Source organism: Drosophila albomicans, chromosome X (assembly GCF_009650485.2).
Source record: "Drosophila albomicans strain 15112-1751.03 chromosome X, ASM965048v2, whole genome shotgun sequence".
NCBI lineage: Eukaryota > Metazoa > Arthropoda > Insecta > Diptera > Drosophilidae > Drosophila > Drosophila albomicans.
Window position 1 is genome coordinate 19119201 of NC_047627.2, and position 20637 is coordinate 19139837.

General features: G+C 39.4%; 4 protein-coding genes across 15 annotated transcripts in view; 2 read left to right on the forward strand and 2 right to left on the reverse strand.

Moving 5' to 3' along the window:
- Window positions 1-239: 239 nt before the first annotated feature.
- On the reverse strand, window positions 240-2568 carry LOC117576676 (uncharacterized). Its single transcript, XM_034261674.2, has 3 exons — window positions 2478-2568; window positions 1289-1353; window positions 240-1212 (listed from the first exon to the last, which is right to left on the reverse strand). Exons 1-3 carry the CDS (start codon window positions 2493-2495, stop codon window positions 240-242), a joined length of 1056 nt encoding a protein of 351 aa, XP_034117565.1. The 5' UTR covers window positions 2496-2568.
- A 2094-nt stretch (window positions 2569-4662) lies between these two features.
- On the reverse strand, window positions 4663-6689 carry LOC117571682 (ataxin-2 homolog). The gene is made up of 2 exons (XM_034253926.2): window positions 4867-6689; window positions 4663-4803 (listed from the first exon to the last, which is right to left on the reverse strand). Exons 1-2 carry the CDS (start codon window positions 6294-6296, stop codon window positions 4710-4712), a joined length of 1524 nt encoding a protein of 507 aa, XP_034109817.1. The 5' UTR covers window positions 6297-6689; the 3' UTR covers window positions 4663-4709.
- Window positions 6690-9949: 3260 nt separating this feature from the next.
- On the forward strand, window positions 9950-12981 carry LOC117577628 (mitochondrial 2-oxodicarboxylate carrier). Its single transcript, XM_034262494.2, has 3 exons — window positions 9950-10013; window positions 10239-10444; window positions 11992-12981. Exons 2-3 carry the CDS (start codon window positions 10280-10282, stop codon window positions 12739-12741), a joined length of 915 nt encoding a protein of 304 aa, XP_034118385.1. The 5' UTR covers window positions 9950-10013; window positions 10239-10279; the 3' UTR covers window positions 12742-12981.
- Window positions 12982-18060: 5079 nt separating this feature from the next.
- The window catches only part of LOC117578280 (amyloid-beta-like protein), a 70226-nt gene continuing 67649 nt past the window's right edge, over window positions 18061-20637 (forward strand). For 7 of the 12 annotated variants that reach the window (XM_034263706.2, XM_034263713.2, XM_034263711.2 and 4 more), the window contains exons 1-2: window positions 18062-18167; window positions 19647-19859. In XM_034263706.2, the coding sequence (XP_034119597.1) occupies window positions 19785-19859 (75 nt within the window). In that variant the 5' untranslated portion in view covers window positions 18062-18167; window positions 19647-19784. Of the gene's footprint in view, window positions 18211-18558; window positions 18574-19646; window positions 19860-20637 lie in introns of those variants that run through there. The other 5 variants (XM_034263714.2, XM_034263708.2, XM_034263709.2 and 2 more) reach the window with 5 other exon arrangements.

Below are 20637 nucleotides of genomic sequence, written 5' to 3' on the forward strand. Positions count from 1 at the left end.
AGAACTCATTTCAAAATTACGCATAATATGTTAATACATAAATATTTACAACTTTCCAAAAAACAAACTGCAGTTTGATAGTTTCTTTAATTTATTTGATTTTTGACATTAAAAAAAAAAAATGGGAATGGGGCTAAAATCAAACTGTCGTTGGCGCTGTTCTAACAAGATCTCCAGAGAGCGAGATCTCTCAGTCTAGGCGCCCTTTAATACTATTGGCAGCTGGACAATGATTAAAACTAAACCAAACTATTGGAGTCGACGGTGGGCGTGGTGTGCGACTCAAAGGCAACTTTGCCATCGACAGCTGCGATGGCTGCGTCTTCCACCAGAGGCGCAACTGCAGTTGGATCAGCATCGGCTTCATCATCCGCATCAGTGTCTGCATCCGTCTCATCCTCCAGCTCGGAGTCCTCGCTCTCCATGTGACGTGCCTGCAAATTGACATTCGCAGCATCTTCAGCCACAGCAGCAGCAGCAGCAGCGGGGGGAAGAGGCACAGCATTGCTAAGCGGACGATCGCGTTCGGTGCTCGCTCCACTGTTCAGGCTGAGCGTGGAGAGTGTGGACATGCTGGGCATGCTGACGGGACACATGCAGGGCACAAACTGAATCCGTGAGCCGCTTTTCTCAGCCAGCGAGCTCGGCGCCTGATAGTTGAAGTAATCGGGATACGGATACTGAGGACGTGCATTGTACAGATTGCTAACACGTCGTGTATAAGCTGGATACTCGGCATAGCGCATTGCAGAAGACGAGGACGAAGAGGAGGAGGATGAAGAGGAAGTGGCTTCTGTTGTGCTCGTTGTGGGTGGCGCACTTGTTGTGCTTGTCGTTGTTGTGGTTGTCGTCGTTGGTGGCGGTGGCGGTGGCGTTGTTGTGCTCGTTGTTGTCGTCGTCGTTGTCGTTGTCGCTGGCGTTGTGCTAGGCAACAAGTTGTTGCTGCTGCCACTGTTGCCACTCCCACCGCTGCCCATTGCCGGCGGCGTCACATCACCCTTGTGGCCAGCTGTGGCTGCGTCGTGACGTCGCGCTGCCGCATAGCTGGTCACCGCATAGGGATCGTAGTGACGACCCGAGAGCAGCGGCGTCTGCGCTGCCCCAAAGCCAAAGAGCGGTACTCCAAATGTCTCGCCAGCCAGCGGCTGATAAGTGTACGTCCGGAAGTAGGTGAGCGGAATCTGTTGCAGCACCTGAGCGCGTGGAGTTTCACTGCGTTTAGTTAGAGTATTAGAGTGATATTAGAAGAGTACAATTTAAATGTGAAAACGCAGCTTGCAACACTTACGTCGTCGCCTTGGGCCACCAGAAGGCGCTGCTCGGCAGCGGAAGGCAGCAAAGGCCAGCGATGAGCTACAAAGAAAGAGAGTTGAGGAAGTTGCTTAAATTGTATTCATTCATATATTTTTATTGCTAAGCAAGTCGATTATCAATCTGTTCGTAGATATTCTTATTGAATATTAAATAGATATAAATATAAAACTCCCGATTTTTGGTACATAGAATAAAAACTATTCTGATCCCTCAAAGATTTGATTGTGATCAGACAAAAATTGTATAAATTATTTAAGAACTACTTTTCTATGGGTCTTAGTTGCTTTGGCTGACAATCTGGTATATTTTGAATGATTGAACCAAATGTTGCCTTTGGTATATTTGTAGTATTTTTCGGTATATTAATTTTGTTTTATATTTAAAAATGAATACCACACTGGTTTGCTTTATTTCACAGTTCTTAGTTGTTTTATATTCTCCTTATCATACTAACTAAAGAGCTTCAAATAAATTATTTTATTATTTATTTTAAGTACGAAATATTGAAAGTATAAAACAGCATCAGATTGAAAGTTTTTCAAATTGGATGTCGCAAATATTTTTATATCTAATCAATTTGCTTGAACGCCAGTTCATTGATTTCATTTTCAGTTTTTTATAGTGAACTTAAAATTAATTAAGCTTCTTATTAGTATTAGCTACAATATGAAATATATATAGACATATAAAATAGCATCAATCTTTCGATGTTAGGAACTTTCTAATTTGTGATTTACTACAACAACTATTCTATGTTGATTGAACCAAAAATTGTTTAAATTTTTATCAGATAAGTGATTGATTTTGTTGTCCTTTTAAGTTGTCCAATATTTTATAATCCTTACAAAACATTTATTATTGTTAAACTGTAAGTTGAACAGACTACAGAGCACAATTTTAAATACGCTTGATCTTCATGAATAAAGATTCAAAAATTGGTTGGCTGCACATTTAAAAAATAAATAAATAAATTATAATTTAAGTCCGAAATCGTAGCAAATAAAAATCCATGATGCTAATTCTTGGTAATTAAATAATATCTTGATTTTTTAAGTATTGTGATTGCAATACATTTTTGTATATAAATTATTGAATAGTTTTCTCAAGTCATGTTCTTATTTTATTCAATGTGAATCCTTGCGATAATATTTCGAAACACATACCACAAAAAATTGCCACATTTTGATTATCTTTTTATTTTATAGAACACTTCACTGCACTTTTTTTAATTCGATGATCCTTAGCGGTATGATAAATAATATTAAAAAAAAAATAGTTCAACTCTTCGATTGTCCGTTTCTCCGCACGCGTTCACAGCTGCATTTGTTCTAAACCCAAATACAGTTATAGGCCAAGCTTTTATACCCTCTCTCCGACTGGAGTCAGCTCCAAAGGGGCGGGGTTGAGGTTCAATTGTCTGCGTCTCGTCTTAGTCTCAGTCTCAGTCTCAGTCTGAGTTTGAGTCTGAGTCTCAGTCGCAGTCGCAGTCTCGGCTTCGGTCTGATGTTGCATTTGCCCCAGAGCAATGTTCGTTAAACATGAAAGATGCCACGGCGTGTGTCTGCCTTTTGTTTCACCGGGGGAGGGAGTTTCTCGATGCAGCGGGTGGAGCGAGGGGAATAGAACAACGCAACAAAATTAATTGCAGGCCTAAAGAATCCCAAAAAAAAATCCACAGACAGTGAGAGAGAGAGAGAGAGAGCGAAAAAACTAAAAGTTGGGAAATCAATAATAATAATGAACATGCGTTTAGAATAGAAAGCAACATCATTGACAAAATGATTGAATGAATGACGGAGCCACATGGGGGCGGGGTCTATCTAGGAGGTAGGGGAAGGGGCAATCTCTGTTTAAAAGGGCCATTGAATTAGCCATAAACATGTGTAGATGACTTTTTCTCAGTTCGGTTCTTCAGTTTTATTTGTATGCATTTCTTTTCGTCTTTTCACACATTCAAATTTTGTTTTTTTTTTCTGGATTTTCTTTCGATTGTGGAATTTGGGTCAGAATCAGACGTTGTTTCGATGTCTTTTTGCATGCAACAGTCATGCTTATGTAACTGAAGCGCCCTCAAAGAAATGTTCCACCATTAAATCTCATTTTTATGACAACTTTCTAGCCAGAAAAAAAGAAAAACCTCCTTTTGTGTTCTGGTATTCTGTAAGGAATTTATTGCCATTTTTTATGGTAACCCATAGCAACACAATACAAACGAATGTGCGATATAGTATACTCCAATGAAGATGAAGAAGAAGTTGTCGAGTATTCAAGAATAACTGCCATTGAGGTGTTAATGTGACTACAGTTTTAATGATCGTGCTGAGCGCACACACACAGACAGACAAAGCTCTGAGGCGTCGTCGTTAAGCAGGCATTTAATGGTCATCTCGGGTGATCATGACATGATCATGATCACTTACAAAAAAAACACATTAGAACAATTCAACAAGCTAATTGTAGCTGCCAAAGAACGGAGGATCAGCTTTGGCAAATCAACAGATCAAAGTGTAGATCATTATGGCGAAAAGGGTGAAATTGATGTTGCCTGTATAAAATTATATTGTATATACATAGCATATAGAGCAGCGACGATAAACACTCATATAATTTGATGTTTGAATAAACTAAAGAATTGGAAAATCCGCTTTGGCAGATCAACAGATCGTAGTATGGCGAAAGAGTGAAATTGATGATATTTTATTATAATTATCATGATTGCGAATGGAAGCTTTACATATTTCGATTGAAACTGATGTAAAATAGCTTAATCAGTCGTAGATAAAGTTGTAAAGATAAAGCATAAAATATCAGCATGGACAGATCATTCAACCAAAGTGTAGATCAGTATTTTAAAAAGTTTAATTTCATATTGTCTTTCCATAAATAAATTTGTAGCTACTTTACAAAGCAGTTATCTTGATCAATCTTTGTCTGACCACAAAATAATGGATGAATTTAAGAAACTGTAAAAATCCAGAATCAACAATGACAGTTAACAAAAGTATCAAAGTGTAGATCATTAATGTAAAAAGATTTAATTTTTGTTGTTGCTCTATAATGCACAAAATATATTTTTTCAACACAGACTAAATAAATTCTGATTTATTATTTCTTGATAGAGTTTTTTACTAAAAACAATATGTAGCATGAAATGTTAGTAGAAACATTATGTCCGCATAAAGTTTGTATCTACGTGTTGACGTGCTAAATGAGCAGAAAGCTTAACAAGATCAGGGATGGAAAAGTAGTTTCAAGAACAGCGCGATTAAAGTTCTCTTAATCTGTTGCTAATAAAATGCAGCATAAAAGAAAACTCAAGGCATTGTGTAACAAACTTTTTTTTAATTCAGCAAAAAAATTGTCTTAATCGTAGAAACCTTTGGCTTTGGTTTTCACTATGTTTTGGTACCTTTGGAATTCTGCACATACTTCGATGTATAATAGTTGCTTTGGCTCTTGTTCTGGGCATTGCGATGTGGTCCCTTATAGCTGCAGAGTAAAAGTGAGATTGGAGAAGAGAGAGAGTGGAAGGAATAACGACACAAAACTCACCGTGAATTCAATATGAACCAGGTGTCACCGCCACCTGGTTCCGAGGAGTCGCCCAGCTCCACAATGTGCCCCATTTTGACCTTGTCGCTGCTGGGATCCTGCAGGAGTTTGCCTAAAGTATAGACGGGAAATGCAAAGTACTCACGCTTCAGGGAATAGCGTGAACTCTGTCTTTGCACCACTGTGCTGGGCACCACTGTGCTACTGCTGCTGGTTGCCTCCAAACTGTCGTCCATGTAAACTATCTGCAAGGAGCTGCTCCCACTGCTGTGGTTCTCCTCCAGCGGCACTTCCTCGCTCAGTTCCTGCTCTTGCTCCTCCACTTGCTCCTCGTCCAGCATCTCCGATTGCAGCTCATCGTCAGCCAACAGCGCATGATCGAAGCTGCTTGTCTGCGTCTGCTGATGATGATGATGATGCTGCCGATGATTGTTGGGTGCGGCCAAGGCGTGTGAGGTACGCAACACGGGAGGACGTTGCACCACTTCCTGTGGCGAGCGATACGCATTGTAGTGCTTTGTCTTCTTGGGATGTCGTCGCCGCTTGCTGGGCGGTAATTGTGTTTCATATGGGCGTGGCAGAGGCGTCGTCACACTGTTCGTTGGCGCCGTTGTCATCTCTGGCGCTGCAGCCGAGGCGACAGCCACAGCAGTTGTCGGGGTGGCAGCCAAGGTAGTTGCTGTGGTTGTGGTTGCTGCCGTCGTTGTGGTTGTCGTTGTGCTTGGACTTGTGCTTGTGGCTGGTGGCGGTGCCAGCGTGATCGCTTCATGTGCATAGAATGGAATCAGCGTCAAGTTGAGCAACTGTCGCTGCTTGGGCACACGAAAACGTTCGACCAGAGGCTTCGGGCGAAACATCGGCGTCGATGGCGGATACAAAACTTGACCCGGCACCGGTTCCTGCATCGGATATCGCTGTGCGCTGAGCATTGTGTTGACCAGCAGCTCACCCTTGGTGCCGTTGTACACAAAGATCGGATAGCTGGTGGCCGATAAGGCATTGTCTCCGGGTGCATTGTCGAACACAGGCAGCGATTGTGGTTGGCGGCGTCTTTGCTCATTGCGTGGTCGGAACATGGACTTGTGGCGACGTTGCTGTTGTTGCTGGTGATGTGGCACATAGTGGCTGGGCAGCTGCACACGGTGTGGCAGGCGTGGTGGCAACGGCGGCGGCGCTGCATCTGGTCGCACCACAATGCGCAACGGCAGCTGGCGATCTTGACGCTGCGACGCATAACGCATACGCCGCGTTGTCGTCTCATAATCCTCGGTCGGATTGCGTTCATCTTCGAGTATCCAGAGCGGACGCTGTGCGGCATCCAAGTAGCTCGCACCATTCCAACTTGAACTGCCGTGCAGCACCAAAAGCAGCGGCAGCAGCCAAAGCATCAAGTTGCAACAGTTGCTCGCGAGTGTTGCCGACATTTCCATTTGCCTGCGAGTCGTGCAATTGACTGGCCAACGGCCTGGCCACAGCCAAGTGCTTTATAAGCCACCACAAACGGAGGCAGCACTTTGGCAAAACTCGTACTTTCATTTGTTGTCACCTCACAGCTCAACTGGTTCGTCCAACTCGTTCTCAGCGGGTCAAACTAAAGCGAAGAAGAGTTCACTGGGTGAACTATGTATGTGCGAGTGTTTTGCGCGTTGACCTTGTTGCGGAGTTTTAACAGCTGTTCCAGCTACGTAGCTCCAAGTGCCGCATTTCATAATGTCGTAACTCGTCGTTTGTGGTTGTGGCAACTTGTCAAGGAAAGTTCTAAAGTGCACTGCTATTTTTTTGTTTTTTCGTTCTCTTTTCTGTTTTGTGGTTGTTGTGTTCTGGCAGCTGTCAAAAGTGGCATTAATCAAAACACTCTAACTGATTTGCTTCGACTATGAAGAAGAAATATATATATATTTTTTTTTTTTGGACCCGCTTGAGTTGCACGATCAAAACATTGATGGGAATGTGGCAAGTGGGGAGGCGGGGTTAGACAAGGGTCCAACAGTTACGGCCAAAAGTAGCTTGCTGCTCTTTTGTTTTTTGGCGCTCCGTTTCCACTTTGTTTGGAAAAACAATTTGGACAACTTGCAAGACGTTGAAAGAGAACGAAAGAGAGGGAGTGGGAGAGGGAGAGGGAACTGAACAAGTGGAACGGTCGCGCCAAAAATGGGGTTAATAGCCTTTGACAGACAATTGGACGGACCAACGGGCGGTCGTGAGTTCTCACTTTTGTAGATCTAGAACTAAGCCCGAAGAGAGAGAGAGCGATAGAGTATGGGGTGGAAAGGCAATGGGAAAACTGTGTTTTTGGAGAAAATGAGAATGGAAAAATGATTTATTAGCCTGTAGATCGCAGCTTTGATCGATCAATCGGCGCTACGTTGAGCTATCTGCTGGTCCCCAGCTAATTACAAAAATAAAATCATTTTCTTACCCTCGATTACCTGCTGCAACGAATGAGAAATGGGAAAAACACGAACGGAGAAAAGAAAATCTACTACGCTTGCGTGAACGAATCGAAAAGCGATTTTCATTCATTCATATCGATTATTAAGTGCTATGTTTAGGCGGTAATTTATAGCATATAGCATATAGCATATTGTATCATTGCCTGGCTCAACAATTGCGTGACTTTACAACATAATTAGATCGGGAATTGGGATCGAGAAAATGGAATGCATACTCCACTTTTTACTTTTAATTGGCCATCTTATGAGCTTTTAATCGATTCTAATGCGTTTTAAATTCGCTTGGAACCCCCCGAAAAGAATAAAATCGAAAACTAAAATACTTTGCGATCGTGTGAGAGATGCAAGCTAAGATCGTATCATATCTGGACATTCCAGACACACACACACACGCATCTATCACTCACGCTAACTCGTGCCCATAATTAACAGCTGGAAATATTTGGACAGTCATAAACTACACTCAAAACACTCGAAAGCACTCATGCATTCACTCGCTCACTCACTCACTCGAGACTCGGCATCAAATGAAAGGCATCTAAATCATAGATGCTGGGCATCGGGCATTTTTGACACCATCAATTTGTTCTGTCAATTTGTTATATAGAATGCATTTTATGCAAATGAAAGTTGTCCTCAATCCATCTGACAGATACACTCTCAGATACATTCGTTCGTTCTTTTATCCCCCACCTCGTCTCTGGTTCTCTCTTTCATGGCACTCATAATTTGTTTCGTATTTTGGGTGTTTCTCCTCATTCTTCTCAAACTGATTGATGCACCGCATACGGTGTGCTATGAACAATAAACAATAAACTAATCAAGAGCCCACATGAGCAGATGCGTCTGTCAGACTCAGATGCAGATACAGATGCAGATGCAGATGCGGATACTGACTCACAGACAGATAAATGTCAAACTATTGTTGCTGCCTCTTTTCCTAGAACACATACACTTGTCCACTGTCCACCAACCGACTGGCGACTGTCGCTAATCGCTTTGATATTCAGCATATTTACTCCTAGATACAATAACTGATAGATGCATAGATGCATCTGCAGCGGGAAGCCGCTAATTAAATATGCCACACCCACGCGATAAATTCACTACGCATTGTTGGCAGTTTATAGAAATATAATTATATCGAAAATACGTGTAGATGGCGGAATATAAAGTCTTCTTTATTTATAGATTTTTGTTCCAAACAGTCAATTATTACACAAAGAATTTGCTTGGCATATTGCAATGCATTTCTGATATAGATTTCCATTTAAGATTTCATATTTACGTCATTGTAATGTATTGTATAACTATATTTTGTACTAAGATAATAAGCAAGTTTAAAATATTATTATTTTGTATATATATATACAAAGTTTTTCTCCTGACTTCTATTTGGTAACATACTATTTAACCACATTTTAAAAATCCATTTCAACACAATAATCTGAAGTCCTGAAAATTTATGTTTACAAGTACAAATGATATTTAACTTGAATGAGTTTGTCGTGAAGTGTGGATGAGGCTTTACACAAAAAATGTAATGAAAATTATTTTAAATTATTAATGTTAATGAATAGAATTCGAACTCCCAAATTAATTATAATGAACAAAAACATCTTTATATGTATGCAAAGATTTTTTTCTTTATTTTGTTTACATATTTAACTTACTTTATATTCATTTTTATCTATATTTATGAAGTGAAAAAGTTTGCCTAATACATTAGCGAAAAAATAAAAAAAAGAAGTGTTTGTTTATTTAACAAAAAACATTTGTTCTATATAATGAAAGGTTTCAGGTAAACAAAGCTGAAATTAAATTAGGGTTTGAAGCAATAAAAATGTTGGAGTTCTCGACAAGGCTTTGACATGTTGACATGTCCACACATACAGATGTGCAATATACGAGTATATGTACTATAAGTAAATAAAAATGTATAAACAGTCACTCCCCATATATTTTTTTGCGATAAATATAAGCATCACTTTACCATCACTTGCATAATAAAGTATAATCTAAATTTGAAAGGGAAATTATATGTACATATGAATGTAGTTTACAATTGATTTCATTATTGGCGATAATTGGTCTTATTATGTCGAACTGTTATCAAAAAATATATGTAGAGCATTAACTAATTACGATTGTTTATGAGCTTCAACATTTTAAAGTTTATGATGGGATCGACCAGACAGTCCATCACATATCAATCAATATAAATATGTATAGGGAATACTGCAGCTGTTAGAATCTTAAGTTGAATCGCAGTTAAGCTTTTTTCGCAACCACCAACAAAAAGTTGACACAAAGCGTGTGGAATAAACAAAACAGAAAGCCATTAGACGAGCTGACGACAACGCCGTCGCTGTAGATCGAAAGCTTTCTGTACGATCGAATCGGTTGGCTGTTGCTGCTGTTTTTGCTATTGTAGTAATGACCGACAGCAGCAACAGCAACAGCAGCAGGAAGCTTTTCCAGCACGCGCCGGTCTCAGTTTGTCGCCAGCTGCGTCATTAAAAGCTCTGTGCCAGTAATTCTCCTCCCTCGTGTTCGCTTTACCCCGAATCCAGACCAGGGATTGTTGTAGTTGTTGCTGTTGTAGTTGTTGTTGCTGCTGCTGCAGAGTTCAATTCGCCTGCCTCGGGTTCAGTGCGAATTGAGCTGTCGAAGCGCGCGGCGGTCGACGTCTGGGTAGCGTAGCATTTGTTTATCTTTATTTTTATTCTTATTTTTTTATTACTTTATTTTTGTTTGTTTTTGTAAAGTTTGTATTTGTGTCAAAGTAGTTGTGCTGGCTGTTTGAATTGAAAATCGAACAACGTGAGCCTTGCTTTTAACATTTACTTTACATTTCGAAATGATCGCATAGGTTCGATCTCATGCATAACGTATAAAATTGTGTCTTTACATCAACAGAGAGTGCGAAACACGTAAACAATATAAAATACAAAACAAACATGAGCGAAGCACCGAGCATATCAACCGGCAAGCGAGCTGCCTTCCAGGTGATGGCTGGCGGCTCTGCCGGATTCCTTGAGGTGTGCCTCATGCAACCTCTGGATGTGGTCAAGACACGCATGCAACTCCAGTGCACACCCGCAGCTACCGCACTGTCCAGCGAGGTAAGTCTAAGAGTCTAGCGAGTCGTCATGCAACTTCAATTAGCACATCAGCAATCGGACATCAGCTGGTACAGCTTTCGAAATAGTAGAGCTTAGAAAAGCCAGCGAAAGCTCAAGTTGATAAAGAGACCGGGAGAGAGAGAGAGAGAGAGGAGGAGCTGTACAGCTTTCGAGTGGTTCGGCTTAAGTGGCTCGTCGAATAACCTTCTGAGACAGATATATAGCGCAGTCCATAAGGCTGATAAGAGACAGACGAACAGAGTTTTTATGACCAGACCAGAGCACAGCATAATAATAAGAATAAGAACAATTAAATGAAAGAGGAAAGAGTGAATGAATTGTGATGCTTACAAAGGTCGTGTCAAGGTCAATGCGAATTCTTTTCGGAATGCGTGCTAGACGCAACAACAAACAAATTAATATATATTTAGACAGCCCAAAACAAACGCACAGCTGATGAGTATACATATATTTATTCACGAATAAATATATATATATATATATATATATATGTGTATGTATATACACATACTGAGAGTATTTCTAGCCTTATCGATGGAGAGAACGTTTCCCAACTGGTTTATCAGCTGATTATGCTGACTTAGAACCAATTATGATAATCTTTCTCGCATTTTAAGAAATATGTACATATGTCTGGCGAAAGTCTCAGTTTTGGGCACTTGCATTTCACGCCTATCTAATCTAGCCAAAACAAGAAAAACAAAAACATTAAGCTTTTTATAATGAATTTTTGGGAAGTTTTACGAGTCTCTCAAGCACATACCACGTACATAAGTACATATATCATATAATACTTTTGAGCCGCAGCTAAATGATATTCTTGTGCTAGTTTATTTATTTGCGTGCATACGAATAATTCTGTTTACCTAGATATACTAACTGATTTATAGCGCAATTCTAAAATAGATGCAGAATGCAAATTAAAAAACATACACATGAAAAACAGAATGAATAAGTCCAAAATATTGAGCACACTGCGCCTGAATAGCTGTCAATTTCCATGGAGAGAGAAAGACAGCGAAAGAGAATAGATATAAAGAGAGTGGTCACTTAGAAATACCCTGTAGTTGTTATGATAAAATATGTATATGAAAGATTGAGGTTAATAATTTCTATAAGAATTTCATATATTTTAGTGCAGCAGAAATGTCTCATTAGTCTTTGTCTGATCATAGAATAAAATATAGATATTTGTATGTATAGGAAATGTATATATATAATTCAGTCTTTGGCTGAAGACATTAAATATTATATTTGTTTTATGCTTATAAGTTTTTCTTATATTGAAACATGGAGATTACATAAAATACAAGTTGGAGCTCATAATTCATATAACATAAATATTTGTTTATATCGCAAAAATCTTTTTAGTCTAATCATAGAACCTTAGTTGAGGATTATCAAATATAGTATTCATTTCTATTTACTATAAAATAACAGGATTTATAAATATAATATTAATTTCTATTTTATTTAATAATACAAATATTTCAATAATTTAAGTTATCCACAATTCTTTTCGGCAGGCAACTTACAATGGCGTTATCGACTGTTTCGTCAAGATGCATCGCCAGGAAGGAGTTTTATCCTTTTGGAAGGGTCTTTTGCCGCCCATTCTGGCCGAGACGCCAAAGAGAGCCATTAAGTTTCTGGTCTTCGAGCAGACAAAACCATTATTCCAGTTCGGCTCACCAACACCAACACCGCTGACATTTTCGCTGGCCGGTTTGACAGCTGGCACCCTGGAAGCCATTGCCGTGAATCCCTTTGAGGTGGTCAAGGTGGCTCAGCAGGCGGATCGTCAGAAGAAGACGGCATCGTCGTTCAGTGTGGCACGCGATATAATCAATCGCGATGGTTTCGGCAGGCGGGGACTGCTGAAAGGCGTGACTGCGACAATTGGTCGCAACGGCACCTTCAATATGGTCTACTTTGGTTTCTATCACTCGGTCAAGAACATTGTGCCGCAGTACAAAGATGAGACTCTAGAGTTCCTGCGTAAGGTCATCATTGGTTTCACATCGGGCACATTGGCCTGCTTCATCAATATACCGTTCGATGTGGCCAAGTCGCGTATTCAGGGACCACAGCCGGTGGCCAATCAGATCAAATATCACGGCACTTTCCGCTCCATTGGCATTGTGTATCGCGAGGAAGGATTCCGTGCTCTCTACAAGGGTCTGGTGCCAAAGATTATGCGTCTGGGACCCGGAGGTGCTATCATGCTGCTCGCCTTCGACTATGTCTACGAATATTTGTTGGCGAACCACTCATAGTCCAATCGTTTGGCCCTTCACAGTCTTTACTAACGCTAAGAAATCATCAGTCTATTACATTGCCGTTGTCACATACAAATTTCTATTGTAACTATTATTATATCGTATTTTTTTATTTTTTTTTCTATTGGAATGCAAATTCAAATTGCATGTTTATAAAAGTATTGACAACAAATGTTTGTAAATATATATAATAATGTTAAAATATATATAAATCCAATAAATACATGGTTGAGATTACTTTTGCAAATTTTTACACATATTAATTTGAAATCTTTACATTTTCAGAATGAAATAATAAGCGCCCTAAAGGCTGCTCTGAATAAGAAAATACACAAATCGAAAGCTTTCGAAAGCTTTCGAAAGCTTTCAGCAACCCAAACTTTGTAACCTAACGAAAAACTTACTTAACGAAACATTTTATTTTTAACGACAGAGCTTCAGTTGAGACACAAACCGAAATGCGGGTGCAACTAGCTTTATTACAAATTAATGCGATGTCTTCTAAGCATCTGAAAGTTTTTTCTTTCGAATATATTATTGATTAGCAGGGCTGCAAATTTGAAAACTTATATTTCGTATCCTATGCAACATAATATCGATATTTTCTTATGGATGGTATATCGCAATTTGTATTGTTTTTCTTTAAATCTATTAACTTAAATGCATTGCATATAACTTCGTTTATTTGAGATCTGATTTTACCATTTGTGTAATATACTTATTATATCTATTGTTTCTATTTAATGTTTTTTAATAGGTTGCAACATCTATTTATGAAATTTGAAAACATACTATATTTAATATATGTAAGTTCATTTTCATAACTCCATAATTTTTAGTGTACAATTTGAGTGTGTAATTTTCGCCATTAACATTTACTTGTCTATAAATTTAATAAAAATGTATATTTTCATCTTAAGGCGTATAGAAAGTATAGAATTTTTTTTTGAATTGGCGTAAGCGAAACAAAACAATCTTATTAATAATGAATGATTGTTTTTTTTTTATAAATGAAATCTTAATAGATTTAGAAAAAGATAATCTATCAGGGATTTGTGGCTACGCACTTGCAGTTTAATCTTGGAAGCGCTGACGTATTGCTTGCAACTGTAATATAAAGATTAATTAGTTCACCTCTATATTACATCTACATATGGGGAATTCCATGGCGAAATTTGTACCGTGCGAGACTTTTTAAATTGCACTGCAGTGAAAATAACATAAACTGAGACAATTTTAAAAATAAGTGAATGTTATTCTTAAAGCTTTAGATAAGCACTATATTTAGAGCTAAGATTGATTTTAGGAACTTCTTCTGTTTTACGATAAAATACATAAATTCGTTCATTTTTGGTTGGTTGTGCGTAGGAATTGGCTAATTTTTGCAATTATCACAACAGAAAACAAAACCGAAAGAAAATTCCAAAACCATTCTTAGCACTAATTAAAGTACTTACATATATAGAGCTATAAAAATAAACTTTTCTTATTTTCAAAATTGTTATTTTATTATTTTCAATTTAGTCTCGCACGGGACAAATTCCGTCATGGAATTACCCATATTTTGATTTCTGAAAATAAGTCAAGATTGTGTTAAAAATCGTTTTTATACCCGCTACCCATAGGGTAGAAGGGTATTATAACTTTGTGCCGGCAGGAAATGTATGTAACAGGTAGAAGGAGGCATCTCCGACCCTATAAAGTATATATATTCTTGATCAGCGTCAACAGCCGAGACGATATAGCCATGTCCGTCTGTCCGTCCGTCCGTCTGTCCGTCTGTCCGTATGAACACCTAGATCTCAGAGACTATATGAGATAGAGCTATAATTTTTTTTCGACAGCATTTGTTATGTTTGCACGCAGATCAAGTTTGTTTCAAATTTTTGCCACGCCCACTTCCGCCTCCGCAAATCAAAAAAAATCGAATAACAAGCGTAATTTTAAAGCTAGAGTTCCGAATTTTGGTATATACAATAATAACTATAGTATTTATGATTTCTGAAAATTTGGTTGCGATCAGATAAAAATTGTCGAAGTTATTAAAGAAATACTTTTGTATGGGCAAAAACGCCTACTTACTAGGGGTCTTAGTTGCTTTGGCTGACAATCTGGTATATTGTGCCGTCTATGGTATATTTTGAATACGGTACTATGTCTATATACCAATATACCATTCTGTATATTTTTTTTTAGTATTTTTGCAGTATATTTGGTATATTTTGAGAAAATACCGCAAAATATATTTCTTTTATTCAAAATGGGTAGCGGGTATCTCACAGTCGAGTGCACTCGACTGTAGCTTTCTTACTTGTTTTCTATTTAGTTGATGTGAAGTATATTGAAATTAGATCAATAAAAATGAAGAATATTTCATTGTTGCGATATGTGAAATGCTATCTCTAGCTTTGGCTTGGAACTTGAACTGGAACTTGTAGTGGTCGCTTGGACCGCCAACATTTATTTGGTGGGCCTAAAAGTAGGCAAAGGTTTTTTTTTGCCAAGTAGGAAAAAATGCCAGCGCCACGGCACTAGATGTAGAAAATAGTAGTTAATGTAATATATTTATTAAAGTTATGTTTATGTATGTTAATAATCTAATTTTTGTTAGTTAAATGTTAAATGTATAATAATTGTTTAATGTTAGTAGAAACTTTTAGGATAATTGTATTTTGTTGGCACAAATTTATTAGCGCCATCTGTGTGTGGGGCTTGGCAGCAACAAAAAGATTTTTGCGATAGATGCATCTTGAGGCAGTGAATGTCAAAGAATGGGAAGTTAAGAATGCATCAAAGATTAACGCCCTATTGACAAGCCAGTTTTTTTCTCATTCGTGCTGGTGATGCAATCTCAAAAAGGCATTTTCTGAATTGGATGTGACAAGTCGCACCAGGAAAAAAATACATATATATATTGAGAATTAAGTGCGACGGTCATAAATATTCAGCCAACAGAAATATTCAGTTAAATAAAAAGTGCATAGTGCGAATAGAGAAATTGTGTGAAAACACCCCTTTTTTTCGGTCAGCTGCCGATAGCCAACAGGCGGGAACAAAATTTGGAGATTTTCTGGTGCCGTCCAAAAAGGCAGGGTAACTATTGCACTATTGCAGATATAAAGCTTACATGTATTCATGATCTGATTTTCTTTTCACAATCAGACGGCACGTAGTTCCATATTGTACTTTTGGATGTTGTTGGTGCCTACGAAGTTAAGCCACCAAGCAAAGCTCATCCACTCCGCTTCGACAGCCGGCAGTACAAAGCTTGTACTAAAGCTTTGAAAGCTTCTGCACGACTGCTGCGAAAGCTGCAGCAGATCAGCTGATAGCTGCAAGCGGGAGTCAGCACTGCAATTGGGCACAAATTTGGAGGAGCGATTTACAGCCCTACCGCACCGCCGCCCCCGCAATTTGGATTGGGAGTTGTCCCTAAGAGGGAAAGCAAGGAGAACGGCAACATTACCCCAGCTGTGGTATATGCGCCAGTGACCGTGCGACCACCAGAGGAAATGTCTCCGAAGATGATCGTGCCATAGATGATTGTGTTGTTCAGTATTTGTATTTCGACATTGTTTATTTTGGGCCTTCTGCCACTTAGTTAGTGCTTCTCTGTAATATATTTGGTTCATTTGAAGTCTTGTTTGCGTTCATACATATATGTTGAATGGAAGAAAAACTGTGATGTAAATTTACATATGATTTCGTTGTATAATATACTATGTATCAAATGTAAATGAACTTCATTAGTTACCATAAGTCGTTCTACATATGTCTTGTTCGTAAATACTTTTGTTTTCTGTCATAAATCTGCAATTTTAAAATTACATTTATAATTGTTTGCAAAGTAAACAATGGAACATCTGGCATAAAAGCTCAGATCAACATTTGAGTAGAAAGCTTTTGGTTAGGGCTTTAAATTTTTTTGTTCCACAGCTGCAACCACAACAACATAACAACACACACACACACATATCACCGGCTGTGAAAGATCTTTCGTCGCTGGAGAGAATGCTGTAAGTGAGCTTTTTGTTTATATCTACGTAGCTTTTTTTTCTCGTATTGTTCGCTACCGAGCTTTTTTTTGTGTATTGCATCTGTTGAATGCAAAGGTTAAAGACCAAACCAAGTTTATCTTTATTTGTTTTGCTGGCAGTTTCATTTCGCTGCGCCTGAGAAACCTTAAGTTTCTTAAGGCTGGGCTTTTGCCGATGGTCCATTGCCATATAAAGATGTGGATTCCTAATTAAATAGTTTTATAGTGTATAAAAACTATCTATTATTAGCGATCCATATACAAATTGCAATACGAAATATTGGCTAACTATTTCTATTAATTATATTTATTTCTATATATCTATTTATTTAGTTTTTAAGTATTTATGAAATAGATTTAAATTAGCTTTAATATTTCAACGTCTTTATTTCATATTCCGTCCATGTTATCTTTTGTTTATTTGCCTTTTCTTTATGTTTCTTAATTTAAATAAATTTGTTATAATGTTTAGTATGTGCGAGTAAGTTTGCAAATTTGGAACCATGCAGCATTTGTATGGGGAGGGTTGTGTAACGAGGAGCTTCTCTAAGGGATCCTGTCATTTAAATTGATTTTTCCATTGGCTTTGCAGGATCATGGTAGGGTGGGCGTCTGCACCAATGAGTGCAACGTAAAGGAGAAGTGCTCCAAGTCGAAGGTAGATCCCTAACTTGTCTTTCATCCAGTTTCCTTCTAACTCTTTACCTCTTTTGTTTACTGTCCTTGTATGTCTTTCCCCGATTTTCCCTTTCCTTAAGTACGCGAATTTATTAATAATGTAATTAATCTACGGAAGCATGTAACGGAAAGGATTTTTCCCCTTTAGCCCACTCCCAGCCGACCAGACAACAGCCGTAGCGATCGCGTACACCTTTCGTATCGTTACAAGTACACCAGCTTCTAAAACGAACAAGCTTCGTTACACGTTACAAACTGCTGAAAGAAGGAAGGAGCTTTTCAAGCCGTATCCCTGAAAGCCCATATCTAGCACCTGCTGCTGTCAGAAGCACACACACATACAGTTGTTCACCAATACACACACACGCACTTGAGCACACTTAGAGCCAAAGTCACCCCCAATTGCAAGCCGAGAGTTCGTATTCATTATTGATTGGCGGACAGACGCATGCGCAGTTGTGAGCTTCGGCTTCGAGGTCGAATCCGATGACAAGTTCAAAGTACCGAGTCCGCTGCGAACAGAGTCCGATTCGGAAGTGCGAAAGCGAGCGCAAAGAGAGAAGCATAAGCAGAGCCAACGAGTTATCCGTGCAAGCAGCGTCACTTGCAGTCGTTTGTGAGCGTTCGCAGCGCAAGGTACTCTTCAAGTTTCCTGGCGCTTTCGAACCATTTACTATAACTGTGACTACAGTTAAACAGTTAGTACAAGGTTGTCAACCTGGTTACGACAGAGCGAAGCAGAGACAGACAGAGTGAGAGCGAGAGCGAGCACAAGTTGTAGTTGTTGTATACCAAACACACACACATACAGGGAAAGAGAGAGAGAGAGAGCGAGAGCGCATTGCTCGTCGTTACTTACTTTCTTCTTTCGTTTTTTTTTTTTTTGCTGTTCTTCAAGTGTCGGCATTAAAATTGTTATTCTATTTGGTTATGTTTTTTTTCGAGTGCGTGTCGAAAGCAATATGAAAGATGCATAGAAGCAGAATGCGAAAAACAAAGTGCAATTAATTACCACAAACATCTAACGGAACTTAAACTCAAAAACAAAAACGAACGAAAGCAAAAAAAAAAAAAGAAAAAACAGTTTTGCAAAAATTTTTGTGCTGCCTTTAATCGTAAATTGTGTTCTTCCTCATTTTATTGTGTCTTTTGCGCAACGTGTGTGTGTCTGTGTGCGTGTGTGTGTGTGTGTGCGAGTGAGCGAGCGAACGAGTGTGCGTGTGTGTGGGACAGAGAGGCGGAGTACGATTGAGAGAGCGAGAGTCCAGTGCGTGTGTTTGATTGCTTTGGAATTGTGCGTGCGCAGTTGTTCCACAATCGCGCGAGAGAGCGAGACACTGTGTTGGCACTTGATGTGCGAGCGAGAGCGCGCTATCTGGGGGAGAGAGAGAGAGAAGAAGATGTGAGGATATGTGATAGATTGGCGGGGTGTGGACCCAAAAAAGAATTGACTGCAGCTGTTTTCGATTTGGATTTTTCGATGAAAATCGTTTTTCCGATATTATTGCAGCAACAGCAATTGACGAACAATTGGAAAATACGTGTACTTAAAGTTGATTAGGTGAAGGCTCTGCAGCGAGTGCACATGGACGTGAGCGAGTAACGAGTTGAGAGTTGTGAGTAAAGTGGCGGCGGGTGGCAAGTGAGGAGGCATAAGGACGGGGCATAGCATACGCTCTGGCGTATGTTCGCTCTAACCTACCCTATCAATGTGCCTTTCGCTCTTTCGCTCCCTGTCTCTCTCTCTCTCTCTCTCTCTCTCTCTCGCTGTGGCGTAAGCTGGCTCTCTCTCTCGTTCGTTCTCCCAGCAACTTCTACTACGTTCTACAATCAAATACTACTACGCACACACACAAACTGACACACACACATGTGTACACTTAATAGTTGACGCTTTTCGTTGCATAGTTTTTGGGGGCAGCGCAAAAGGAAACACGAAGCGTCAGCAGCAGCAACAACAACAACAACAACAGCAGCAACAGCAACAACAACAACAACAACGGCTCTAGAGTGCTCTATTTGTTAATACAATATATATTCAACTCCAAGTTTTTTTTTTCTGTGTTTGTGTGTGTGTTGTTAACGATTGCTGTTGTTGCTGCTGTCGCTGGCCAAGTGCAAAACGAAATCAAAACCAACAAAACGAAAAGAAAAATAACCTAAAAATCTATGTATTTCTATAACGAAGGCAAAAGCCAACAACCAACCACAACAACAAGCATAAAACAATCAAATTGAACGTTTTCAAACATACCAAAAGCGAGAAGAGAGTGTGAGCAAAATCGAATTGGACAACAAAGAAAAGTGCTAAATAAAAAAAAGGAAAATGTGCGCTTCGCTGCGTCGTAATTTGTTGCTGCGGAGCCTCTGGGCAGCCGTTGTGCTTATTGGCACAGTGCAGGTGAGTCATACCGAAACCGAAATCCTATCGTTATTCTACACACAGACACATAAATGTATATATATAATATATATAGACACATATACACATACTCCCGCATACTGGAGTGGAGGAGACACAGGGACACGCATCACACGGGTTTATAGCGTGGTCTAAGCGGGCTCCGCAAAGTATGCTACGAAAAATGTGCCACGGCAAAAGAGACTTCAACTCGGTCTCGTTGCCGCTACACACACACACTAATACACCGAGAGACATTACGCGAGTGTGCGCAAATATTGGCTTAATTGAACGGTTCTTTTTTTTTCTCGGTTCGCTTCGTTTTTTTGGCTTTGTTTTGGTAGCCCAAAAGCGGACACAACACTTACACAACACGCAGCCAACCAATTTGCATACGAAATTAGTCGAGAGTGTGTGTATGTGGAGAGGGTGCGTTAAGAGGGGGGGCGCTGTGCGGAGTGGAGGGGGTATGAAAGGTAGTTAACTAATGTGTTTGCGCCAGCAACTTTTGATTTAAGCAAATGACACAGTCACCTGCTCATCTGGTTGGTCAATGCATTCCATTCAATCAGCAAACACACACACACACACACATCGCTTGTGTATTTAAAGCAATTCGAAAAACAATTTGCGTTGTGCTCGAGGGCTCAGGCTTTGGAGGAGCAGAGCAGAGTGATGTGCTTTGTCTTATCAAAGTTGCTGCACTTGAATAACTCAAAGCAATTTACTCAGACAGCACAAAGCAGGCATGAGCTAGCTAGAAAACAACAACAGAAAA